This window comes from Anser anser (genome assembly GCF_964211835.1).
Source record: "Anser anser genome assembly, chromosome: 15".
NCBI classification, from domain to species: Eukaryota; Metazoa; Chordata; class Aves; order Anseriformes; family Anatidae; genus Anser; species Anser anser.
The window spans coordinates 15,959,743-15,985,945 of NC_139736.1; the positions used below are offsets into that span (position 1 = coordinate 15,959,743).

The 26,203-nt window shown below is 41.8% G+C and overlaps 1 protein-coding gene across 9 annotated transcripts in view; it reads right to left on the reverse strand.

The window, feature by feature from the left end:
- Positions 1 to 26,203, reverse strand: part of GLYR1 (glyoxylate reductase 1 homolog) — a 28,274-nt gene continuing 2,071 nt past the window's right edge. For 4 of the 9 annotated variants that reach the window (XM_083800660.1, XM_083800666.1, XM_083800667.1 and 1 more), the window contains 15 exons: positions 25,962 to 25,998; positions 24,517 to 24,596; positions 16,332 to 16,470; positions 15,496 to 15,738; positions 12,509 to 12,595; positions 10,995 to 11,051; positions 9,875 to 9,925; positions 9,712 to 9,785; positions 7,813 to 7,912; positions 6,590 to 6,700; positions 6,187 to 6,288; positions 4,955 to 5,117; positions 4,295 to 4,474; positions 3,709 to 3,833; positions 1 to 3,341 (listed from right to left, as the gene is read on the reverse strand). In XM_083800660.1, coding sequence (XP_083656786.1) covers positions 3,267 to 3,341; positions 3,709 to 3,833; positions 4,295 to 4,474; positions 4,955 to 5,117; positions 6,187 to 6,288; positions 6,590 to 6,700; positions 7,813 to 7,912; positions 9,712 to 9,785; positions 9,875 to 9,925; positions 10,995 to 11,051; positions 12,509 to 12,595; positions 15,496 to 15,738; positions 16,332 to 16,470; positions 24,517 to 24,596; positions 25,962 to 25,998 — 1,624 coding nt within the window. In that variant the 3' untranslated portion in view covers positions 1 to 3,266. Of the gene's footprint in view, positions 3,342 to 3,708; positions 3,834 to 4,294; positions 4,475 to 4,954; positions 5,118 to 6,186; positions 6,289 to 6,586; positions 6,701 to 7,812; positions 7,913 to 9,711; positions 9,786 to 9,874; positions 9,926 to 10,994; positions 11,052 to 12,508; positions 12,596 to 15,495; positions 15,739 to 16,331; positions 16,471 to 24,516; positions 24,597 to 25,961; positions 25,999 to 26,203 lie in introns of all 9 variants that reach the window. The other 5 variants (XM_083800662.1, XM_083800663.1, XM_083800661.1 and 2 more) reach the window with 5 other exon arrangements.

Sequence of the window (26,203 nt, forward strand, 5' to 3'; positions counted from 1 at the left end):
TTACCAAGAAAGGTTTTATTCTTTTTGCCAGTAGCTTTGTTAATTGCACAAAAAAATCTTTTTGTTTTGCCATTTAAACATTTTCACACATCCTATTCTGAATGACAAATGTTAATTAAAAACAAGGCAAAAATTAAAAATTCACAACCTTAATTAACTATAGGTTCTATCATTGAGGAAAAGAAACGGCTTTTCTTACAAGCTTTTCACAAGTGTCACATTTTCTCTTTAAAAAGGAGGGAGTCAGAAAAGCAAATGGCTAAAACAGAAATCTTCATAAAAATGAACTTTACAGAATTGTCAACAATATTAAGACAACATTGACTAACCAGTTTTATTAGAGCATCTCTCAATCCACACCTTTCCCCCCCTCTGCCCCTTCCCTCCCCCAAATATCAGGCCTAGGAACAGAGTAAGATCCATGTTCAGAGGCTACAGATATAAATAGAAGAATCCAAGTGAGACTATCACAAGTCAACCTCAGACAGCATCTGAAACAGTCCAGTTTCCACCATTTCCACCCTTCCTCCTTCACTTCACATCCACTTCAGCTCTGTCTCTGGCCTTCCTGTGACCACAGAGCTGGCTGGGCAACACTGCACCCTCCACCCATGTACCTATCCAGGCAGAAAGCTGCAGTCAGGTTTTTCCAGGAAAAGTTACAGTGTTCAACCAGTCTGCACCTGCAACTCCCACAGAAAGAGTGATAATTTTGAGAAATGCAATATTTCTGGAAAACAAGACCTGCAGCACTGAGATGCCTAGGGACCCTTTTGTAAGTATGGTTCTTTGAATTCACTATGAAATATATGTCATGAGACTTGAGAGCTCCTTTTGCATTCCCACAGCTTCCAGAGGCACCGCAAAGTAAAAAGAGGGAGATCCTTGATTACACTGGCTCAGACCCATTCACCTTCAATCTAGTCCAAGAGACTTTGCTGCACTGACCTGGAACCGTTCCACTCTCAGTAGAATCTGGGACAGTACTTCCCTTCCCCTCTTCCTTCCAAAACACATCTTACAAGACCTCTGGTCTTATCTCCTGTCCCCAAAATACAACTTCTCCCAGATGCCCTCAATATGTAATTCATAATGTGATTTCTTAACTGCAGCATGTTTAATCAAGGACTTCTGGTGCTAATTGCTAAGTTTTTCTGGATGAGGGAAAGCAAAAGCAGGCTAATGGCTGGTTATCCTGGGTAGTTATATGTGCCTTTAATATGAGTATCTACATGTGGGATGACAGTTGTATTGACAAAGAAATACGTATGTGTAACTAATACTGCTCACATATACTGCTGACAAATGGGCAAAGTGATGTCTAACAGATCTATTACTAGGAGATGTTTGCCACAGGACATAAAGCATAACACAATATTAGCCCACAAATAACAGTGATAGCAGGAGGTGAAATATTCACTAAAATAACATTTACAACATTAGGAGTTAGATGTCATGTTTCATAATGAGCATCTGATGCTTTCTCTGTTTCTTAATAAGGTGCCCCTGAACCATATACACGTTGCACAAAGCAGGATTGGTAAGAAATCCTAAGCCACAGGAAAATTTCCTTAAACAGCCATTAAGTTCCTAGAAAAATAAGATGGTGGGAGGGGCAGACCTCAGGATTTAAAAGAACATGATCTAATTTGAATGTGCTTTCTTTCCTTACAGAATCCCAACCCAAGGGAGGAGATTGTGCCACTGAGAAGCCATTTTGGCCAATGTTTCTTACTGGCATTTTACTAACTCTCAAATCTAAAATGCAAAAATCCTCCTAAAAGGCTAATACTGAGAATAAAAAAAAAAACAACCACCATGCCCTGTGTATTTTCAGAGACAGGCATCCTTTGGACTCTGGGCTGCTCTGCTACCAACACTGAGATCATCTCTGCTTTTTAGCTTTGGCCTCTGCAGTTCAAGTCCCGCTTTTTTAAAGTAAAGCTCAGCCTCCCCATTTTATTTACCAGTCTTCCTTGAAGTTATCTGGCCACAAGCAGAGTCACAAGTACAGGGAAAATTCTCATGCTGTGCTAATGTTGTACTCAGAGTAGTAACACTAAGAACATGTATGGAAAATCTGACATGTATAAAGATCACTAATCAGTACACAAAATATCCCTGTGAGGTAGGTAATTATCACCCACCCTGAAAGATGGGCAATCAGGCTTATAGATAAAATGACCATGTGAAGGCCAGAGAGAGAGCATGAAAAGGAACTCAAGATCCTCCATCTCTTGGCTCTATGATCATTCCTCTCACCCCTTTCAGACTCTCCTTGTGACACTGCTACAATCCAAGATGCCTTTGTAATTACTGACTACTAGGGTATAAAAAAGTAAAGCAAATAGTGAAGCAACATAAACTAAGGCCAGAAGCAACTCCAAGGTTTGTTCCTTTACCAAATAAAATACCTCTGGCCTAGTTTTAAGCTAAATATTTCTCTTGCAGCTTTCCGTGAAAATCTGTGTTAAGCTCCCATGCTGTTTGTGGGATAGGCAGTTGTGATTAGCCTTTTAGGAGGCCACATTTACACTGGTGTTCTCATTTTCAGTAAAGTTTGTGTTCCCTAAGCTAGAGAGTTATCTGTGCAGGGGAAGACATGGATGCAATCTGTTCTTCTCAACAGTATGAAGAATTCCTCCATCAGGGTACTGGGGAGGTGGAAGTTTAAAAAGAAACAGAATCTAGACAGTGTTGCATGCAACCCCATTACCTTCTGGAACTGCCATTCTCCTCCACAGGAGGTGCTTTGTTCTCAAACAGTGGGTGATAAACAGAAATGCTCCTCACCTTACTTGGGACCAAGGACTTTACAGATACTCACAGGTAGATGGGATGTATGTCACCTGTCCCCTTGATGCAAAAAGTCCAGCACACACGTTATTTCACAGCAAAGGAGAAAAGGGATCATTAGAAACAGCATCTTGGACAAGCGTACAAAGAGGAAAATAAAATCAGCCAAGCAGCAGATTTCTGGCAGAGTTGCCTCAGAGCTTCTGAACAAGCCGCCACTGTTCTGTTCCACGACTGTCAGTGCATGGCATGGATTTTCTAATTAGACTGCAACAATCCGAGCCCCCTCCTCCCCCCCCCCTTCTGCCACCAGGGGAAGGCTGACCGCAGCAGCTGCCTCCGTGGCAGATCTCAAAGTCTGTGTATAAAAGGAAATGGAGAGACAGAGATGGACTGGTCCAGAGTTAAAACCCAGTATCATAATAATATTAATCAATAATCATAGTATTTAACAGTAAGAATGGTGCAGCCTAGTGGATGTAGGCCCTGTACACTGCAGACATGTCGTTGTCTGATTGGTCCAATGCTTTTGCTCGTTTATAGACCTAGAGAAGAGAAATTAGAAAAGGATCAGTGTCTGCTTTAGTAAGAAACCTTTCCCTAGAAGAAAAATTACTTGCTGACCACTACAAACCAGAAGACTGCATGTAACTTCAAATAATTACAGCAGCGCAGGTCAGAACAAACCAGATTTTGTTTAGGCCATCTGTTTTTACTGATGTGATACTGTAAGGGCTTCTACCACTGAATCAAATTCAATTCCATTATTCCATCCTACTCCAAATATATTTCACTTGCTGTTCCCTCGTCCTAGAGGCCACCACATTCTTAGATTTTTGTCCCTGTTGACAAATGGCTCCAACTCTACCTATTGAAGAAACACTGAGTAACACACATCTGAACAACTCTCACCTCATTGGCAGCAGCTGCCATAGGAGTTGGGTGGTTGACAGAATCGCCCAGTGCAATAGCTAATCTAAGATCCTTCTGTATGTATTTCAGGTAAAAATCAGGTTTAAAGTTTCCTTGCAAGATATCTGTTGAGAGGAATGCATGCAAAATATAAGCACGACAGAAGTAAATCAAGCCTAACGCGAAACTTTCCTTTCCCACGCTGATGACCAAGAACACTGCTTTTAGATGTTCTGTTTCTCTGCTCTCTATCTTCATTAAGCAAATTATGTCACTATCACCCACTGACAAAGTTAGTTAAGATTCCTAAGCAGTTGCTCTCCATGTCACTTATTACCCTGCCCCAATGAAATCCTCACTGTCAAGTCAAGTCCTAAGCAGGCTGTAAACAATGCAGAGCTTGTTCTCAGAATCCCTGGCTATAAAGGATAAGGAACAGAACTCAGGTCTTCGTTCCTAGAATGCTTAAAATACCTAGAATCCCAGGCTGATGAAGATGGGATGGTTTTCTCCCTTCTGCCATTAACTGAAATGCTAGTAGGTTGTGGGAAATGTTCTATAATAAAACAATGTAAGAGAACTTTACTTTGGCACTTCTGGTCCAGGAAGATGCTGGCAAGTTGTCCCTGATTGAGGATATCCAGAAGGGTCTGTTGGGACTGACCAGTCACTTGAGCCAAAGTCAGTCCTTCTGCTATCGTAGCCATGAAGCTGCCTTGGACCATGTTCACAATCAGCATCATCTTGGCAGCATTGCCTACTTCACCTGGGAGTGAGACACACCATTGGGCATTCCTCCACAAGAGATGCAGCAGCCTTTCTCCCCAACCCCATGCAGTATAAACACTGCTAGACTCTTCATTTTGATCCCAAACACACAACAGCTTCCTCTTCCCCTTAAAGACTTTGGAAAACTTAGCCATTTCCCAAGCACTCAAAGGAAGGGGGGGAAAATCATAAATGTATGACTTAAAAATAAAAAGCAACAAAGTCTCCAAAATGAACCAGTATTCCAAACAAAAAAAAAAAAAAGGAAAAGAAAAAGAAAAATTGGGCTGGGGGCTCTGGAATTGGCCAAATTCCAGAAGAACAGGCCAGTTTCCCATACTGCCCATGGAGACAGGAAACAACCAAACCCTCTCACCAATGGCATACAAAGATAACATATATGCCTCTCAGACTCCTTGCTGTAAATCCCAGTCCTTGCACTAAGAAACCATGATCAGGCCCTTGGTGGTTCAGTTACCTAGAAAAAAAGAGGTCTTCCCCATTGCTTGGAAACAGCTACTGCAGTCCTCATATAAACCCCTGTCACCAGCTGCCAGGATCACAAGCATCCCATCATTTGATAGCTGCTGATTTCCCGAGACCGGTGCTTCCAAAAAGCGACCACCCCGGGACACTATCACCTGGAAAAAGAATATCTCTGGTTAGCAGTGCATAAACAGTACGCAAGGATCCTGAGTATACAGAACAGCAAACAAGAACATTGTTTAGGGTTTTCCTGTCCTTAAGGAGAGGGTTTTAAAGCACAAATAGCTTAGACACGAACAGGACAGGGAAGCACTGTAATGCACCTAACACAGTGCACTGTACCCTGCAAAGGGTGCCTAAGCACAAAAGTTGCCCTCATACTCAGCAACACTTCCTGCACCCATCATTACTGTGCATATTTTCAGCAGCTGAGCTTGCATGCTTTTACCATGTCAACCTCTAATGGCCAAGAAACAGTGCTAAAGGCACTGTATGAGGCATAGGAATCTCCGGTTATTACTTCATATTTTCCCCCTCTTCCCCAAAGAAGAAAGGCCTCTGACAGATTGCTTTGTATTCTTCACACTCTTGTGTTACACACTACTGCATCACCAATGACTCTGCTTAAAACTTCACAATTATCTTCCCTTCCCACAATAATTCACACTGATTTAAGGGCTGAGGATAACGATCAAGATGTCAAAGAACAAATCAAAGATGCCATGCCAGAAGTAAAACTCTTCTACATAAACCCTCTCTCAGAACATTTCTAGAGTGAAACATGAATGCATTATTTTCCCCACAACCAGAACACTTACAATAAGCAGATTATGCATTTTGAGTAAGTTATAAGCACACTTATACAACCAGCCAGTATTTCCTTCTCCAGTTTGCTACAGAATACTAAATCTCTACCAAATCTATACCAGACAGGGATCCTAGGGGAACAAAATTCAGTTGGTAGATTGCATTGGTGCCACCTGACAGCCTTGCCATATATACAGGCATTGCTGCTATCACCAGGGTACATCTCATCCAACTTGTTCACAGGTCAAGATGTGACAATTTATTCTGTCTCACTTGCTTGGGACTTGAGTCTCCCCTAACAGTCGTCCCAAAATCTTCAGAAACATCTGTATAATCGACAGTTTACAGCCTGGAACAACAAGAACTGCCACACTGCTGCTGAGTCACAAGTGTTAGAAGTTCAGTTGATAGGATTACCTGGGCCAACTCTGTGACTGTATCTGCATCCACGGTAGACATATCCACGTAACACTTCCCTGGTCGAATTCCCTGCAACACTCCACTCGGACCAAGTACCAGCTGTGAGGAACAGAAGAGCGGTAAAGCAATAGGGTGTCTGCAAAGAAACTCCAATCCTAAAAGCCCAAGCTAGTCTGGCACCGCAATGGTAGTCCACTAGAGGGATATCAATATCTAACCCCCATGGATTATTTGGGGGTGGAAGAAGCATGTTTTTGTTGGTAGACTTATTTTTATGTAGCTGCCCTACCCAGCATCTACGAATACCCAGGCTACTGTTGTCAGTAGGAGTCAGAACTAGCATTCAGTGACTGTATGTTCCAGTCTAGCTGGTGGAGGAAAAACAAGAGCTAATCCTTACATCCTTTGCTGCTTTTGGATCTGATACACAGGCAAAGGTGATGTCACAGGTGGAGACAACTTCAGCAGGGGTTCTTCCCAGTCGTGCCCCCTCCTGGATGAACAAATCACACTGCAAAAGTCACAAATCCAAACGTAAGAAAAAATAAGTACAGAGCAAATGAGGTCTCTAGCATTTTGCTGAAAAAAACTCTACTGCTGGACCCAACCAAAAAAGAGTCAGGCATATTAACTATTTACAACTGGGTCATTTGGGCTGTGTTTTGTTAGTTCATCTCCCAACACACAAGGGACTCTGCAGCTTTTCTGAAACCCCAAGTGAAAAGCTTCAAAAGAAAGGCACAAGAAAAGAGAAGTCTTCGGTGAAATCATAAGAGGTTGAGTACTGCGGGTTTTAGGAGAGATAAGAGCAAAAGAATTGGTAAGTGGACATCGCAAAAGGTGTTGCTGGACTGTAAACAGGAATATGCACAGCTGAGACTGATATGGGTTTTAGTGGGCTGCTGTTTCAAAATCTTAGCTCCTTCCCACTACATCCCCTTATATCGACCACGTTTTGTTGTTAGAAAAATCTTTTAGTCCCTTTCAACAAAGTAGCCAGAGCACCCTTACCGCCTTTGATATTTTACAATATAATCTGTGTACCAACAGATCTCTCTCCCAGCTACCCACATTTTCACCTCCGCTACACAGAACAAGTGGCTAGAATGTGCGTAGCCATTCAGCTCCATTTCCACTTTGAAGTCAACCCTTCCCATCCTCATCTTATATTGTGACACAGAATGGCTGCAATAGAACCTTTTGCCACTGCAACACGAACAGCACAATGGATGTGTAGATGAAGCTGCAGTCAAGCAGAGCATCTCACCACACCACTCCTAGGATCAACTCCCCAGCACCTGGTCTTTTGGTCAATCTCTGAAACATAAGGACTCAGCTATTTAGATCAGCAATATTCCCAGAACTTTGTAGTCCTCAACAAGGATACAAGCGGCCCCATAATTTAATACAAAATAGCAACGTGGTGGGTGACTGTTCACAGCTTCTAGTCCAGAGAGGCCATCCACAAGCACTTAGGAAGGAATAACAGAGTAAGGTGCCAAGCATGTACCCGTGTTTCCTTGGCATCCTCTCCCAAGCACCAGTGACTGGTGACCACAGCCAGTAACTACATGTTTAAAAGAGGTAAGTACTAATGCCTACCTAAAGTACATGCCTACCTACCTTCTCAGCAGTCCGGTTCCACACAGTAACAGTGTGACCCATCTTCAGTAAATTGGAGACAATGCCGCTTCCCATCAGACCAAGTCCCAGAAATCCTATCCTGAGGGGAAGACAAACGTTAATGAAGAAAAGGGATTATGTAACAGAAAACAGTTGTTGTGAGCCTCTTGTGGTCTTGGAAGTGATGAAGAGCAAACCCTGGAGCATCACCAGCAAAAAAATATCACACTGCAGCCACAGGCAGAACAACAGGATTTTTAAGCCGCACGTTTCAAATGGGCAAATACTGTGCTTTAACAGCGAGCTGGTATTTGTTTTGCTTACTAAGCAACCCTGACAATTTCCGGCAGAAAGTCTTAAGCCCGCTTCAGAAGAGTAGGAAAATAGTAAAAGATTAGGAGGCTGGGTTCTTTGGTTTTTAGTTATTACATTTCGTTGCTTGTGCTTTCTGTAGCTAGCTATTGCTACGCTGAAGAGAGAGGATGTGTGAATTAGCAGGTGCTTCTCTAATTTGGTTTTTTTTTGAACAAGTTCATGCGTACAATGGCTGGCTTATACTACTGAATGATACATTACTATTTTTATTTCAGTAAAATCCAGCAAGAACTACTGCGCTATGCACCACACAAAGACATACCAGAGATCTAGTCCCTGCTCCACAGCTGCGATTTGATGGACAAAGAAAGGAACTAATAGCCCACTACAGGTCAACATGAGTGAGACAATCCCTGACATCAGCTGCCTTTCCTCCCCTAAGCTGGCAAAAGTTCTGCTCCCCCCACTTCAAGAAAAAGACAATGCACTAAGTTCTATCCCTGCAATTACCCCGCAATTTGAATTGTTTTGCAGTCATTGCTGCAAGGATCCTTTTATACATCATGCAGCTAGCTTCACACCAAAACCACAATTCTAGCAGGAAATTCTGAAGCGTTCAGTTACATGGCTGATGTAACTTCAAAATGAAGTCAGCCTCGCAGCTCCCAACACTTAGTTCTTCACAGTTAGCCACACTACAGTCGCACTGTGGCTTTCGCAAGCCTCCCGTGCTCTCCCATCTAGTCATGCTATTTTCTGTTAGAGCAAACTAATTTAGACAGGGCAGAGCAAGACACTACAGGCTCCTTAAACAGATCGACCAAGGTCCACCTGTTTTCAAGGCTCTGGAACAGTCATCTTCTTTCTTTCCCAACCCACATCTGAGCCACACTTTCCTGAGAGACTGTTTTACCTGAACAGCTTCATTATTATTTTGGTTCCCTGTGAGTACAGTTGAGAAATGATATCCCATTAAGAACGACCCCAACGGCAAGGAGCAAGCTGTGGCCTGAACTCAATTTGAACAGAGCGGAAGTTACAGAATGACACAGGAAGCTCAAGTGAAGCTGCTCTCACTCTAGAAAGGAGAAGGGGGGGGCGTTAGAAGAAACCAGAAGTCTCATATGCTACGTAGCAAAGCTCCTGGGCTGGGAGAACACACCTCCCTCTTCCGCTTGCCTTCTATATACGCAGGATAGCAATTAAACAACCCCAGTCAACTGCCACACACTACCAGAAAAACTAGCTTTTATCCTTCTGCATCATACAGCACTCAGAAATACTGCTTCTTCATGTTCTGCAATATACCCTAAAGAAATAGGGCAACTGCACGAAAGCACTGAACTGCAAATATACCCAGGCCAGACCTTGTTTAGAATTTTTCTACAGTACAGCTCCTGTTTTGTTTCTAGCTGCCTCCCTCCCACCTCCCCCCAAATTAGAGTTTCACGCAAGGACAGAAGAGATCTCTAGTTACAGAGAAACGTTAGGTTTATTGATTCTCACAAGCTGGATATGGCTGCATGTATAAAGTGGGAAGGAGAAAAAGGAAGGGAAATGGCTGAAGTGCGTTGGAGATCTTACTTTTTGTCTGTGGGCGTGATACTGCCATTGACTGCTGTGCTGTCTGCTGCCTGGATGGAGGTGGATCCCGTTTCCTGAAAACAATAAAAAGCACACAGCTCTGGAGGAACTGTAAATCCTTATGACAATAAGGAAAATCCATCAAAGCCAAGAGCTGCCTCACCTCTTCACAAACCTTCAGCTTCTTTGTGATGGCTTGATAGCACACAGCTGGCTGTATGAAGAAGACAAAGCATTCAGAGGAATGACAGGGCTGATTTGCTCTGCTGAGTAAACAGACTATATCCTTGCTACAAAGAAAACAGGCAGCTCACCCACACACCATCTGCAACACAGGAAAACTCTCGGGCTTCCCTCAATGGGTGAAAACAAAAACAAAAACCTACTGTAACATACCAAGTTATTCCCTTCCTACCCTACTCCAACAATTCAGACTGTTTTCTGATGCAGGGACTACAAACTCCTCTCCGCAGTTCATACAACAGGCTCCCCTAGAGGCAAGGATTCAGGGCATCCCTACTCTCACATTTGAGCCAAAGAAAATAGAACTCCAGAGCCTGACACAGAGCACCTCGCCTCATACCTGTGCTCATTATGTCAATGCAGCTGTGGAAGCCTTTTCATTAAGCTAAGAAGGCACACGGCTTACAACAAATCGCATGCTGAAGGCTGCCCCTGCCTTGGCTGCTTATTTTCAGCTACTCTTAATCTGTCTCTGCCCAGATCCTCAGCCAGATATAAATGTTTTTTCCATTTCATTTTATCTTCTCTTTTCCTCCAGATTTTCACTGGCTGAAGATAAAATCCTGCAAGACTTCTGACTCTTATGAGATAAATTGACTGTTTTACATGGAGCTTTTCTGGTCACAGGAAATTCTCCTCCCATATTAAGCTAATTAACAAGTTCATCCAAATGAAGAAATTGGAAGGACAACTGTCAAAGAATCAAAAAACAGTGTTTTAAAACAGAAGAACAGCTTTACCTATCCCTCACGTTCAATCTGCAGAATTTAATAGAACAAGTCTGCCAAATCCTGGTGCTAGGAAATCTTTAATGACTTAAACTATTTGTTGTCCCCACTGCTAAATCATTCTAAACCTAAATGTTAGGAAGTAATCGAACTACAAGACTGCATGTGAGAATCTCATTTCTACTAGGCCCCAAAGAACAGAATTTCAGAGCTGGTTATGTCTACTCTTTGTACTTAGCCCTTCATCCCAGCAAAGGGCAGGATGCCAAGCTAGACAGATTAGCAGAATGATCCTGTCTGCCAAATCCTCACCTTCTCTGTCTGGCTCAGCAGGAAGTGATGAAAGTGCGGATCACTGTCCTTCACAGGCTACAAAGAAAAAAAAAACATACTCAGAAACCTCCCAGAGAGTCACTGAGCAACCACAGCACTATTACCTTGTTCTCCCAAGCTGCATGACAATAACAACTTAAGGTGTAAAATATTCAATATGTAGCAGCTGTATCAAGCAGCCTGTTTCGATTAAGCAGTTTACACTGTTTCATTCTCAAAAGCAAAGCCTCCCCTATCACAGCTTGACTCCAATCCCTCGGGTCCTACCACTGGTCACCAGAGAGAACAGATCGGTGCCTGCCCCTCCACTCCCCCTCATGAGGAAGCTGTAGGCCATGATGAGGTCTCCCCTCAGCCTCCTCTTTTCCAGGCTGAACAGGCCCAGTGACCTCAGCTGCTCCTCATACGTCTTCCCCTCTAGGCCCTTCACCATCTTTGTAGCCCTCCTCTGGACACTCTCCAACAGTTTTACATCCTTTTTGTACTGTGGTGCCCACAACTGCACACAGTGCTCAAGGTGAGGCTGCACCAGTGCAGAGCAGAGCGGGACAATCCCTTCCCTCGACTGACTAGCGATGCCATGCTTGATGCACCCCAGGATACGGTTGGCCCTCCTGGCTGCCAGGACACTGCTGGCTCATATTCAGCTTGCTGTCAACCACAACCCCCAGATCCCTCTCTGCAGGGCTGCTCTCCAGCGTCTCGTCGCCCAGTCTGTACGAATAGCCACGGTTGCCCTGTCCCAGGTGCAGGACCCGGCACTTGCTTTTGTTAAACTTCACGTGGTTGGTGATTACCCAGCTCTCCAATCTGTCCAGATCTCTCTGCAAGGCCTTTCCATGCTTGACAGAAGCAACAGCTCCTCCCAAAAACAATTATTTTCCAGCTTCCAAGAAATTTCTTAAAACAGTATTCTGGGAGTTGGCTGGACATTAATCCTAGCAGTCATATGGTAGGCAAACCCATATTAACAGCAACAAGAACTGGAGCCCATGTATTTTACCTGCCCAGTGAGCATCCTAAGCACTATTGTAGAATCATGCTCTTCTTACTCTGCCTTATCATTTAATTATTTGTGTACAAAATGGAAGGTTTCCAAAAGCTATTTAAGAGTGAAATTGAAGTAAACTACCCTATACCCACAGTATCCATACAGGGAGAGACTATCCACGTCTTCTCTTCCAGTTTTGGGAAGCCAGTCACAGAAATATTTTTGAAACCAGAAGTACAAAAAACATGTGCAGTAGGTGAGGCGTGAATTTGCAGATGATTCCACAATGACTGAAATATCACTTTTCAACATACTTACTAGTTGCCCAGGAGACTGTCAAGCTTTGTTACAATACAGAATGACATAAAGAAAGCATCTTTTTGGTCCTACAGGAGGAAGGGAAAATCTCTATTCCACAGCCGAGATAAAAGGCTCTAGATCATCTTCTACAAGCTCAGTTCCTAGATCGATTATGCTGTAAAGAAAACCTAGAGCTTCTCACCTCACTGACGCTTGGTGGCCATTTAAATCCAGCCACTGTTCCAGTCATCACTCTCTTCACTGTACTTGACTCTGGAATTGTGAGGTCCTGAGAAGATATGAGGAAGATCAGAAAGAGTTTACAACCTGGCTCAGTAGCTGATAACAGCATGTTGATCATAAGATCATGTTGATCATAAGATCATACACAGTTTTGAAAAGCACTACACACGCTCTTCCATGAAGAGGTAATATTGAAAGCACACAGCATTATCAATGCAGGTGACGTTAAGAAAACAACAACAACATGAACTGCCAAGAAGGGAATTCAACCAGTTACATATGAAGAATGGATTGTCCAGAAGCCACAACAGTAATCATTGCACTTGTGTAATCATGCAGTGAGCTGAGAAACAAACACACTTGATCCAGCATTTCCCTCTGGTGGATGCAAAAAGCTAAAAAATGGGTAAAGAACATCACCACAGTCAAGCAGAGCTTTGAACTGTTCTAATCTTCTACTGCCATCAAAACCAAAGAAAGTGGCCTACCTGTTAGCAGAAGCTTCTAAGTGTGTATCTGATACAGTCACATCTGCTCAAGTTTGCAGAATGCATGAGACAGGAACTGGTATGTGGACTGCTCCCATTCATTAACATACCCCAATTTGTCATGTCATGATGATATTAATGCATCATTATTGTACTGTAAGTTTTAATATACGCATCCTTATTTCCAAAGATAACGGTTAAAACATGCGTCTTCATGCTATATGAAGAGACTGTGCAAGACTTCTATGTACTGGGTGTTATCTTCCTGAAATGAGGGTTCAGAAATGAAACACCCTTCAGGAAAACGCACGGTGTATCTTGGTGTCCACACAGAACCACGAGAGAAGAGCACTTTGCAAAACAGGTAAGAGCAAGACAGCTGTAGGTAACTCATATGGATACAACTGTTTCAGCTGATAGCAGGGACAATTTAGACTTCAGCCTCCAATCTCGAAGCGCCATTTCAGTCTAAGGAACACCTTGCACACTAAAATTCTCTCTTTAGAGACCACACTGCTGCTTCAACTGGCAAAGCATGGGTGGAGACTACTCTGATAACATATGGTTGTGCTGGTCCTTTGAAAATATCCATATACACTTGAAAATGAGAGTATGCGAATGATCACGTATGCCTAAAGAGCATTTCTAGATAGAGCACACCTCAGCAACAATTGGATCCTTGAATTTTCTGCACGCTAAGTGCTTGGAAAACTAGAATTTGGACTGTGAACAAAAAACCCAGATCCCAACATTGCAGTAATTCAGAACAATAACAAACATTTTTTCCTTTTAGGACTAATATTTTGTGGATGTTATGAGAACAAGGCAAGCAGAATACAAGACTTTAAAGTTATTTCACAGGCTGAAAAATAGTGTTATGACATAATAATTTTATAGTGATTTCTCTAATTGTCAGTACATTACTTTTCTGAACTTGTAAAAGTTACTTCCTAGAGAAACTCACTCACTTTCATGGTCTGTGGCCAAACATTTATCACCTAGCTGGCCACCACTTTGTGACAAGCTGTTTAAACCCACCACACTTGTAATTCCTCAGTAAAAATTCTGGTGCCACAATTAAGTCACTCAGCACTCTCTCCGATACCCCAAAGCAGCTAATACAGTAAAAACTAAGCATGTAGCATGTCAGCACTATTGGAATTCTCACAGCCATCAGTTTTGATCAATTTTGGAATGAGCTTAGCTCAAAGACAAAAGCATTTTGCATCAGAAAAATAGGGCTTATTGTAATTTGAACATATAATGTGCCTATAGCAACACTTCGGAAGGAGAAAGTAAGTTCTAATAAAGTGTATTCCTGCATGAGTCACTCTAATTATTAGTAAGAATTCACAAGTATGCATTCATTCCTCCCCTCTTCCAACTCCCCCCAAAAGGAGAAACTGATGGTCTCTTCTGCATGGTCTGATTTAACAGAAGTTGGCTCAAGAAAAAAAAAGCCAGTATTTCTTTCATCAGCTTCATTTTACTACCAAGGCATCAAGACAGAGTTTGCTGTTCAACCTGTTATGGCCAATCCAGTAATAATTTTGGAGATCAAAGACTACCATCTTGAGTTGCATCCTGAGGTATACTGAAAGCAAAGATTGTGAAGCACAGGAAAACATGATCCCTTTGAAGTACTGGTGAGAAAGCAGGCTAATGCAGGGTGTTATCAGCTGAAGTCTCCCAACAGTCTTCATCTGAAGTCTCCAATGGAACATATGCATTGTAAAAATCCACTGCAATACTTATCCTTTTGGAAAAGGAAGATCTGGACCTCAGCACGGAGTTCCACAATAAATAAAAAGGCTGGAACTCTAGGTGACTGCTGGCTCCTGTTGCTGTCACGACATCCAGATGTAAAAGGGAAGTAACAAGGATAAAATAACGCTCTTATGCTGGACTTTTGTAATGGAGGAAGGAAATAGATCCTATAGCACAGAAGTTGAAACAAATAAAAAGAATTCTTCTGGTGTATTCTCTCCATGCTACAAGAATTTCTTCTTTAAGCCTTTGCCCTTAAGAACACCTTCATCCTCAGCACTTACTAAGGGTGTGTTAAGTGACTATAAATCACTTGATCACACAAAGCAGATGAAATGGGACAAGTCAGGAATCAGATGAAGACCCACATCTCCTCACTAATCCTTCCCACATAAACTGAATTTGAGGGATGGCAAGATGGAAGGTGGAATCTCAGGAGACAGCTCTCAAAGCCCTCTCCAAGATTTGAACAGAGCCATTTAATAACTGCAATAAATTCACAGAAAGAATCAACAATATGCTCGCCAAAGGTATCTGACAACCAATCAGTCTAGAAGAAGCAACATGGAACAGCTTAAACCACCTGATACTGAATTGACTCGTCCTGCTGGCCTGTTATTTAAGGTGCCAGTCATTCCTAGAATCCACCTGCAAAGTCCACAGGGCACTGGCGGACATGCACAACACAAACCTTCTCATCCTTGGGTGGACGCCCCCGCTTTCGGGGGCTCTGATCCTGGGCTCTTTTCAAAGGTGACTTTGATCCTCTCTCTGACGATACAGAAGAAACCCTCTTTTTTCCTTCCCCTGTGCCCTTCTTCAACTTCCCTTCAGACAAGCTGGCTTTGCGTTTCTCTTCACCAGCAGATTGCTTGCCTCTTTCTTCACTGGAATTACGTCGATTCTTCTCTTCACTGGAGTTATGGGAAGATGCCTGAGAGATTACAGAATAGAAGATGGTAAGGAAAGAAGAGAAGAGCTTGAATGACTTTTATGTAAAACCAAGGATGTGAAGAACCCTGTGCTGGTTATTATCAGGCAAACCAACAGCACAGTAACACGAAAACTAGGTATTTGTTAGCCCCTTGAAGTCAGTGAGTGAAGTTGCCGGTCAGTTCACCTGCAAAAACACATCAGTTTAAGTAACTGAGTAATAGAACAGGCCATGAAGATTCGCTGGGAGTGCGTGCACATATATGCACTTCTACTATACTTAAGACGAGATCAGTAGATATTAAATTCTAGGCCAAGACTTAAGACTGATTTATAAATTCATCATAAGCAGATCAATTAGCCTCTTCAGTTTCTCCATCAGTATTAGAATACTTTTTCCCCCTCCTCCTCAAACAAGACTGAGTGGGGAAGAAGAGAGGATGGGGGGAAAAAAAGACACAGGAATGAAAACCATGCCCCCCTCCCCCCCAAACTTGACAGAAGCAATGAACTCCTTTCAGATAAAAGATACATTTCACCATCGTTCATACCAAGTCTTGTTTTGATGCACACGGTAAAGAACCATCCACTCACCTGATCCTTGCCTTTGGTTTTTCTAAGGAACTCCTCTACAGCATCCACGGCTTGCTGGAAGCGCTTACCCTTGTTAATCTTTATCATTTCCTCTTTGTGAAGGTGATACGGCTTCAGCTGCTCCACTTTGATCCAAGCACTAGAAATCAGAAAAAATAAGTTATTCTCCAAACAGCAAATTCCTCAACCACTATACTTCTAGAAATAGAGATACACTTTCTTCCCCAGAGCAATTGATGATAGCAACCCAAATTCACTCGTTTTCTACAGCTTGAAGGACTGTAATGTCTGCATTCACTGAGAATTTACTTCTGGCACTTTTACTTGGTTTCTCTCTCAGGTTTCTCATCCTCTTGTGCTAGCACTGCTCCCCTCTAAGCGCTATTCATATACTCTATCAGCAGACCAGCTTTTGGATATGATCATAGGCACTTGTTCAGTACAAAGGCAGTCTAGTGGCTGTTCTTATATCACCAGTAGAAACACCCGCAATCACATGCCTCCGTATTAGGTAGCCCCCAACACGAATCTGTTCATAAGGCTGTTAAAAGTGGAGGCCACATAACAATTCAAAGTAATCAATCCCTTGCTCAAACACATTGTGTACAAGCGTCTGCAAAAACTGGAGAAAGAACAAAATTAGATACCTCACAAATGAAGGAAGTGCAAACACCACAGCTCATTGCCAGGTGTATTTCGAACGTACTTTGACATTCTGCACAATAACAGCGTTTTCACTTTTGAGGAAAAAGAACAGTTTTCTTCATTGTTACTGTTTGACTTAAGGTAAACTGGTACAGTAGCAGAGTATTCACTTGACTGCAGTTGAAGAGGAAACTCAAAAGACTTCACCATTTCCACTGCTGCTGAATAGGACCTCTTGACATTTATCAAATGGGTAAGTGTTCAACTACAGGATGACAACTTCACTTCCCTTCTGATTGGCAAGCTCTTCTACAACTCATTCACTGCAGCTTAAGGGAATACCTTTGCTTTCATTATTCCTTGTGGCTTTCACAGGGATTAGACTACTTTCCTCTCTCCTCAGACTCAAGCCTAGACTTATTAGCCACACTGTTAAAAAGCTACTTCCACCTTACTGAAAAGATACCTAAGTTTTAGAAAATCTTTTTGAGCCAGGATGTTGTTTTTTTTTTAGCATATAGCAGCCCAGCACAGAGTATGAGCCAGCTGAATTGATTTTCTCTGGTCCCCAAACATCCCTGTGTTAGAAACACTGAATAGCCTTGATTATACATTTTAAACATTCTCCAGTACTGTCTAGCTCCTGTAAGCAGGTGAAATGGTTTAACAGATGCCTCTTTAGAAATCATGCATGTCATGCAATTAAGCTTAACATAAAGGTGAAAAAAATGATAAAAACTACTAATTAAAGATTATTAAAAAAATAATAAGTCAATTGCTTTGCTGGATCCTGCTTGCCCTCTCTTCATGAGTAAAGCCAGCAAACCCTTTAAAACTTCACAGAGAGCTTCACTGGCATTAACCACTTTTTGTAGTTAGAAAACAGCTTCCTGAATGTAGACAAACTTTTTTGTATCCCGTATAAGGAGAGATAAGGTCTCCTGCTAAAACTGACTGCAGAAGCACCAGCATCCTTTCCATACTGCCAGTCGTAGCCTGGAAGCAGAACCCAGTACTCTCCTGCACACGAAGCTGAGTCTTTTTGCTTAGTTTATATCATCTTCAGAACAACTGACTTAACATACCAGAACAAGTCAAATCATTACTTTCAGCCTAGAGCCTGCAGTTTAGCAGCTGTTCAAAGAACCCCTCCACAGCTGCCCAGACATTAGTAAAACATCCAAACATTCACTTCGATGCAAAGCCTTTCTGTGGGACACTCAGGGACAAAGCATGACTAGGTACTACGAAGCATCAGCTTTAAGTCTTTCCATTGTGCATACAAAGTAAACAAACTTTGGGGGTACATTACAATAAAGCACATTAAGCACCGTTCCCAGATTTAAATTTAAAGTAAGAACAGTTTTTTCTTCCATGGTGTTCTCTTAGGTTTCTTTCAGCCTGCACATACTATCCCTCTTTGCTATACATGCTCACTAGTTTACTTTCCCACTACTTCTCCTTTCGGATAGAGAAAGTCTGAAGTACAAAGCTTTCCTCTTCCAGGCACTGAAGGTAAATTTTGGCACTCGTGCTCACATGGGACAAAGAGCTAGAGATCTCAGAGACAAACTAACAAGTGAAAAACAGTCTTAAGTGCTGCCTCAGGGTGAAATAACTGAGGAGGGTCTTTTCCTTTCCAGTTTACCCCTGGTGTGTCACCTACTTGGATAACCTTCTGTAAGATACGGACATGGCTTTTGACACTGGATGTCCAGAAAGCATTTGTGTGTTTCAGACACCTGAAAACTAATGAATAAATGTGTTTACTGGGAAGCTGTTTATATACCAGATCTCTATTAAGCAATAACCTCACGGCCAATACTAAGATAGGAGGTCTCTAGGTGTGCTGGCTCTGGCTGGGATGGAGTTCGCTTTCCCTGCAGCAGCCCATACAGCACTGGGCTCTGCACTTGTAGCTAGAGCAGCACTGCTATCACACCAGCAGTGTGTCCATTACTGAGCAGCGCTGACAAAGCATCAGGACTCTACAGACCCTGCCAAAACCAGTAGGCCAGGGGTGGGCAAGGAGTGGGAACAGGATATCATCAGGGCAGCTGACCTGAACAGACCAAAGGGATATTCCATACTATATGGTGTCACATTCAGCACTAAGAGGTGGGGAAGGGGAAGGAGAGGAGGGGCTCTCAGTATGAAGATGTTTGTCCTCCCAAACAACTGATACAAGTATTGAGGCCCTGCTTCCCAGGACATGGTCAAACATTATTCTCTACTTCCCATCAACAAGCAATTTTTTTTCCTCTCTCTGTGCTTCCGCATAGCCTTTGCTTGTTTTTCCCTCTTCCTTTTTCCTTTAAGGAAATTATCTCAACCTGTGTGCTTTTTTTTTTTTCTTCCCCCTGCTCTGCCATGGGACCCATGGGCTGCAGGGGGACAGCCTGTTCTACCTCCTGCACTGCCCTGGCTGTCTGCAGGGCTGGTGGTCATTCTTCTCTCCTCCAACTCTTGTTGCACAGCAGTTCCATGCCCCCCTCCAGCCCCTTTCTTAAATCTGCTCTCCCAGAGGTGCAACCAGCATCACTCGCTGGCTCAGCTCTGGCCAGCAGCAGGTCTCTTTTGGAGCTGACTGAATTTGGCTCTCGTCTACTTCTGGGCTCTGCTCACAAAGACCACCCCTGCAGGCCCCATGCAAACAAGCCCTTGCCAGGTAAACCCAGTGCACTAGGATGCAACGTACAAGGAACTATTTTTCTCCTCACTTGGCAATGCATTAACGCCCCCAGAAAAGGAATTAGTGACATTACATTACTGAAGCTATCATATTTAAAATGAGATTGTATTTATATTGCCACACAGAGTCATCCAATATCTATAAAGAATGGATTAAATAGAAAGTGAAAAGACGTTAAAAAGATCATAGAATATCCAAGTTGGAAGGGACCCACAAGGATCATCAAGTCCAACACCTGGGTCCCCAAAGGACCACCCCCCAAAAAAAGTCAGATCATGTGTCTGAGAGCATTAATACATTTTTATGTATGAGATACATTTTAGTAATGGGCTTCTCTGCTAATTTCTTCATACCCTTCCTCATCTCCTTCAATATGCCATTCTTACAAAGCCCCTGCTCATTGTAAAAATCCGCATTCTATTCACAAACAATAATCAAAACTTTAAAAGCTCGTGAAGCAGAGGCAAGTATGAATGTGACCTAGAGCTGCATGGAAAACAGTGCCATAGAAGAGAGACAACCAGAGACAGCATTTTCAAATCCGTGACAGGAGTTTAGGACAGGTAAGATGACCTTAAAATGCACCATTTTCTAGCCACTCTTCCAGTCTAAAGATACCAGTTCCTAATGATACCTTGAAAAACCCTAGAAAGATTGGAGAAAGGGGAGTAGCAGAAACTTCACAAATACTTTTTGCAAGCCTTACAAGTTAGGTCTGCAGAATGGTGGCACTGTATCTCCAAGGTTCTTTTACTTAGTAAAGCCTGGGAACGTTCAAGTTTACAGAGCACCAGTTTAAAGGACCACACTAAATGTTAACACAATCAGTCTGAAGTCGAAAACAGCTTGGCTATTTGCAAGATCTGTGTTGGTGAGCACACAACCAAGAAATGAAATGCAGAAATAAGGACAGGGGTTCCTGACATCAAAAGGCTAAGCCCCAATTTTCATCAGTATGACAACTCAAACAGCAGAACTCTCTAATTTGGTATTTAAAGCTTTTAATGGCAAACAGCACAAAAATGATCACAACAAGTTAAACCAAACATCCACGCAACTGAAAGGAAGGGATATTTTGCAGAAGAACAAGCAGAAGTTCAATGTTGATAGAAGTTGTAAGTGGTAAATTTTTCAAATTTATGCAATTGTAGTGTATTTTACTACAGTAGAGGAAATGTGTAATTTATGCAATAACAGAAACTTTACAGAATACTTAAACTTTCAGAAATATCAGCAAGAAAAGAACAAGTTTTGACTATAGTAATTTTCATCTATGGCACTCTGCCTACAGAGATGTCTAACAACATCCCAGCTGGCTCTGGCATACAGCAGCTCAACTACAGCCGAGCTCTGCATGGGATACGCCCATCTGAAAAACAGCAGCAATGTAAGCTAACCTTGCGTCAGCTCAGCCTACAGCCTCTGAGTCTATGAGGATTCCCAAAAAGTATCACATTCAACACCTGGCAAGCTTCAACCACGTGTTTTCTGACGTCGGGATCTCATATAATATTTTACAAAGACTACTTCCGTAAACTTCTCTCTCCCTGAAAACCAGGGAGGACAGTGGCAGAAGAAGAGGGTACGTGCTGGCATCACAACAGTATATGAGAAATGGGAAGACACCAAATGCTGTGCCAAGATTGTCAGGCCTAATGCAAATACATTGCAGATCATTAGTTATCTTAGATTACAAGCTTCTTTCATTTTTCCTTACACACTTGCCATTTTTCCTTAGTATATCAAGTCAGGAAGTGACCCCCTGACCCCACGGCATTTACTAAGACTATTTAGTTTTCTACTGATGCTTCAAAAAGGTGCTGTGTGTTAAGAATGAGCTGCTCCAGCTTCCTATTAAGACTGATGCACATGACTTGCAAGACCACGACTATGACAGTATAGCTACAGCGTATGTACATGCACACACATCCACAGCCCTGATGACTGCAGAACTCTCCCTGATACTTCCATGAAGAAAAGTGTGCTGAAGAGTGACAGCTTCATAATAAAAAGCATTGATTTTCATTTTTTTTCCAGTTTTGAAAATGTCATAATGAATTTCCTAACAGGCCATGAAACGTCAGAACATTCTGAACTGGAAGGAGTACTCTAAGCATTTCTGTAAGACTGGTAGGCTATGGGCCTGCCAGCCTAGTAACTGCTAACTGCCATAAATAAATACACACAGCAATTCTTACAGCTGCTGCCCTTGATTACTAGAATGATGTACAAATATTTCCTAAGACGTGCCTGTAGCTTGTCATAGGAAATGGAAAATAAAAGGCAATCTGAAAAGCTATTTAAGAAGCACAGCTGAAAACAAAGGCAAGAGGTCAATCTTCCATCGCTATTTAGAAAGACTAAAAGAAAGTTGTAGTTTATAATCCATCAACTGTATGCCGTTACATGCTTGTCAGTTCTATGGGCAGGAAACATCAACTCTTCTTGATTTTGGATGAAGAATCATTTTGATGTGACTTACTCTGAGGACAAATACTCAGAAAAAAAGTCCTGGGCAGACTAGGAATTCTCACTACTAGAGAAGAATTTAGAGAACAAGTCAGTAAGAGGCATTACATGAGCACGTGCATCACGATTAAGGAAATCACTTAGAACAGGACATGGATGTTATATCACCACTACGAACATCAAGGTGCCTCTCACTATGCTAGAGCACAGGCGTACACCACAGTTTAAATTAATCAGCAAATTCCTCTTCCACATTAAAACAACAAAATGACTGCAAACCCATTCTTACCTTTAAGCAGCTTTCTCCTTAACCTTTGGTATGAGAAACTGGAGCCACAAAGGTCAGAAGGAAATAGCTTTTCACTAGCATTTTGGAATTCCTCAGAAGAAAATAGTCTATCCATATTCTGAGATTGCCTAACCACTGACAAACTGGCTGGCAACCACCCTGAGAAGTGTCCAAGAAGGACTCTACCCATTAACTAGCACTTGCCTTTGCCTTACACAAACTGCCCAATAACCAAAAGGTCTGTGTCCAAATATTAAATCTTGACAGAATAAAGCAGTAACAGAAGAGCTGTAAAATTGGATCAATGGTAATGTCACCTTGCAACCTTGAAAGGTATGGAAAAAGCAAAGCACAAGAAAACAGGAGCAACGTGCACTAGAATACCAGTATGAGCCAGTGTGTATTTATCATACCGTGAACTACAGTCAGCAATAGGAGTTCTGCATGCTCCCACTTGTAATTCTGTTCATTAGATAGAGATTCTCTTAATTTGTTATTTCCACTGTTTATATATGTCTTACAAAAAGTTATTTGTAAAATGCATTAGTTTACTTACAAAAAATAAAACAATTTCCCCTTGATGCTCATACGTTAAGTGAAATCAGTTAAAATTTTCATGACTTGGTTCTTTGACTACGCTCAAAGACAAGCATTTCTCACAGTTCTAACACCACCATAACTCAGGAGAGAACAGGCACACAAGATTCTCTCTCCTGTCTATCAATATTACTTTATAAGAGCAGCAAAGAGGACAGTATTTATTTCTATTTAATTTTCAGATAAGGTATGCAAGTCAAAACGAGCAAGCTTCTGAACTGTGATCATCTAGCAGGAAATGATTAAATTTCACAAGCAGCAGGGAGAGCGGGAAGAATGCAGGCAGGTGTGTGTGCAAGCACTACCTTCCTGTGTCACGTGGTCGGATTTTCCCTAGAAAGAATACAGAATCATGTAGTAGATCCTAATTATTTTGTAGATCTGAACTCTACACTTGCAATAATGTCGCTAACCTCAGCTACAGTACCATAAACATACAACCACTTCTTCCAAACTTGTCTTAATACAAAACACCTCTGTATTTGATCCAAAAACATGAAATTGAAGAAACAAGAGCAAATGATTAGGATAGAAAGAGACAGATCTCAGCTTTTAGAGCCTGATTAGTTCGAATATCCATTGGCTAACAAGAAGAAAAAATCCTTTGCCCTCAAATCAACATTCACCTACTGTATATTACTAGAGATCCTACAAACCTTCCTATTAGTGTGCAGCATTCATTTCTACCCCATCAAGTTTAGATATCAGTTCTTAATGGATTTTTTTTTTAATAAGCAAGAATATCGTTGAAAACAGTTCTCTTAAGCAACATCCATTTCTTGGTTCTTGTTACTCCTGTCCCTACCAGAAGTAACATGTTTGCTAATCTCCTGCAGGTTTCTCACTTATTGCATGACTGAACACCAAATAGCAGCAAAGAAAAACAGGAAAACCGGCAACATAATTTTTGGCTTCAAGAAATAAGTTTCATTTTTCTCTCCAGATTGTAAACATCTAAGTCCAAGACAACTATGATCTTGTATGTCTATTTGGAACCAGTAACTTCTGCTTTGCAAAAAGAGTCTACTAGTTTTTGTTGCCCTATGCTACAAAGTCTCCCAAAGGTGCAGCGAGAATGTTTTCAGTCTTCAGGCATGAAACTATGTTCTTATTATGAGTGGCAAGCATAAAGCCATGTTATTCTTCCAGCACAAAAATAAATGAATGCTCTTCACTGTACCTGTCTCGAACAGTTACATGCTAAAACCTAACCCAGGACCATCACACCTACTCCCTTACAAATGGCAAGCTACCAAGAAGTTTCCTTCACAGCAGCAACTAAAATCCTGGTGTAACTGAGTACAGAAGTCTTCCAAGTCTTCATACACCCACTTGCATATCTATAGCATGCAATAATAGATGGATTTTTATTGCATATAAACTAAAAACTTCTACAAATTCACACTTTGCCGTGTTAGCAAAAGTTTCTTCCATGAAAAAAAGCACGTTATATGGAACAGCACTTTCACCAGATGAAAACAAGCAGTACGTACTGATCTTCTGTTCCAAAAAACTTCACAAAGAAGCACTTTTTTCCACGAGGTTTCTTCAGATCTTTAGGCGGATTAACGATCTAAAGGTAATTAAAAGCGAAAGTTAAAAAGCACATAAAGAAAGGTTATACTCTGTGACTTTATTATCCAGCATTAGAACTCTTGTAGATTTTTATTTTTAAACCTAACAAGGAAGAGGACTTAAAACTATTACATGTCTTTTAATTAAAGATGTAACCCGTATATTTCTTTAGATACGCTTATGCAGCAGCAGATTGAAAAAATACCCAAACTCCACTGATACATCACTATGTTCTTAGTGAGGTTCCCTGTCCCCAGTAAGACAGGGATCTTTTTAAAACTTATAAAGCCAAATGGCATTCATAAACATTTGTTCCACTTAGTTAAGTCTAAAATTCATCTCCAAAACATTGTCTTTGCTCCCAAAATAGCTTACTTATGAAGTTTAAAGTATTAGAGAAGAGAAAATCAGTCCTTCTCTTACACAGATGACACCTGAAAGACTGCAGGCGAGCCTGGTTTTAACCTGATTCAACAACCAGAGTGAAACCAAGTATTTATGGCTGTCAGCCACATTAACAACACTTTTCCCCCTTGTGGCATGCTTTTATCTCAGCATTTCCAGTCCTCATACCTACACGGAAAATAAAAACAAAGTTCACAGAATCACAGCATATCCTGAGCTGGAAGGGACCCACAAGGATCATTGAGTTCAACTCCTGGGGCCCCAAAGGGCCACCCAAAAAAAAAAAATCAGACCGTGCACCTGAGAGCACTGTCCAAACACTTCTTGCTCTCCGGCAGGCTCGGTGCCATGACCGCTGCTGCCCTGGGAAGCCTGTTCCAGCGCCCAACCACCCTCTTGGTGAAGAACCTTTTCCTGATATCCAGCCTGAACTGCCCCTGACTTTTTCATGGAAACTGATGGCATGTAGAATTTAATTTCCTAAAATCTTTTTGGCCTTTCATCAGCAAAAAACAACTGAACCAGAAGTTCAACACCCAGCATTCCTCGAAAAACATATCTCTAAAAAATATCTTGAGAAGGCAGACTCTTTATTTCTATTATTTAAACCAGTGGATTTAACTAAGTCACCAGAGGAGGAAAGAAACCTGAGTTGCAGAAAGCGATAGTGATTAAATAGCTAAATCTGAGGAACACAATCAGTTTTAGAGCTGGATGAATGGCTTTTCATCCCATCTGAGCTAACAGCTGTTAGTGACAGGCTGAACTTCCAGTTTAATTAAAACCCTGAAACTGGTTCACAGCTTAGACTCAAGGGTTTGGTACATTTAAAAAAAAAAAAGGAAAAAAGAAAAACAATACTAATCTTTAACTGGAAAGCTTTCAGGTAAAGCTTTCCCTGTACAGAAGGAAAAAAAAAAAAAAAACCACCAAGTAAATAAGGAAAAACCTAACTCACCTTTCCTGGCCATGGTGGATACCGGCCCAGCTTCCCCCTAGGGACAAATTAAAGCATTAGGCACTAGAGATGGGGGGGGGGGGGGGGGGGGGAACAACAAACCAGAATAAACCACACACGCCACCACCAACTATTCCATTTCTATCTCATCTCATTACATCATATTATCATATTAAGAGAATTACAATTTACAGACAAAACCTACCGTGATGGTCAAGGCACAAGCACTTGACACATATGCA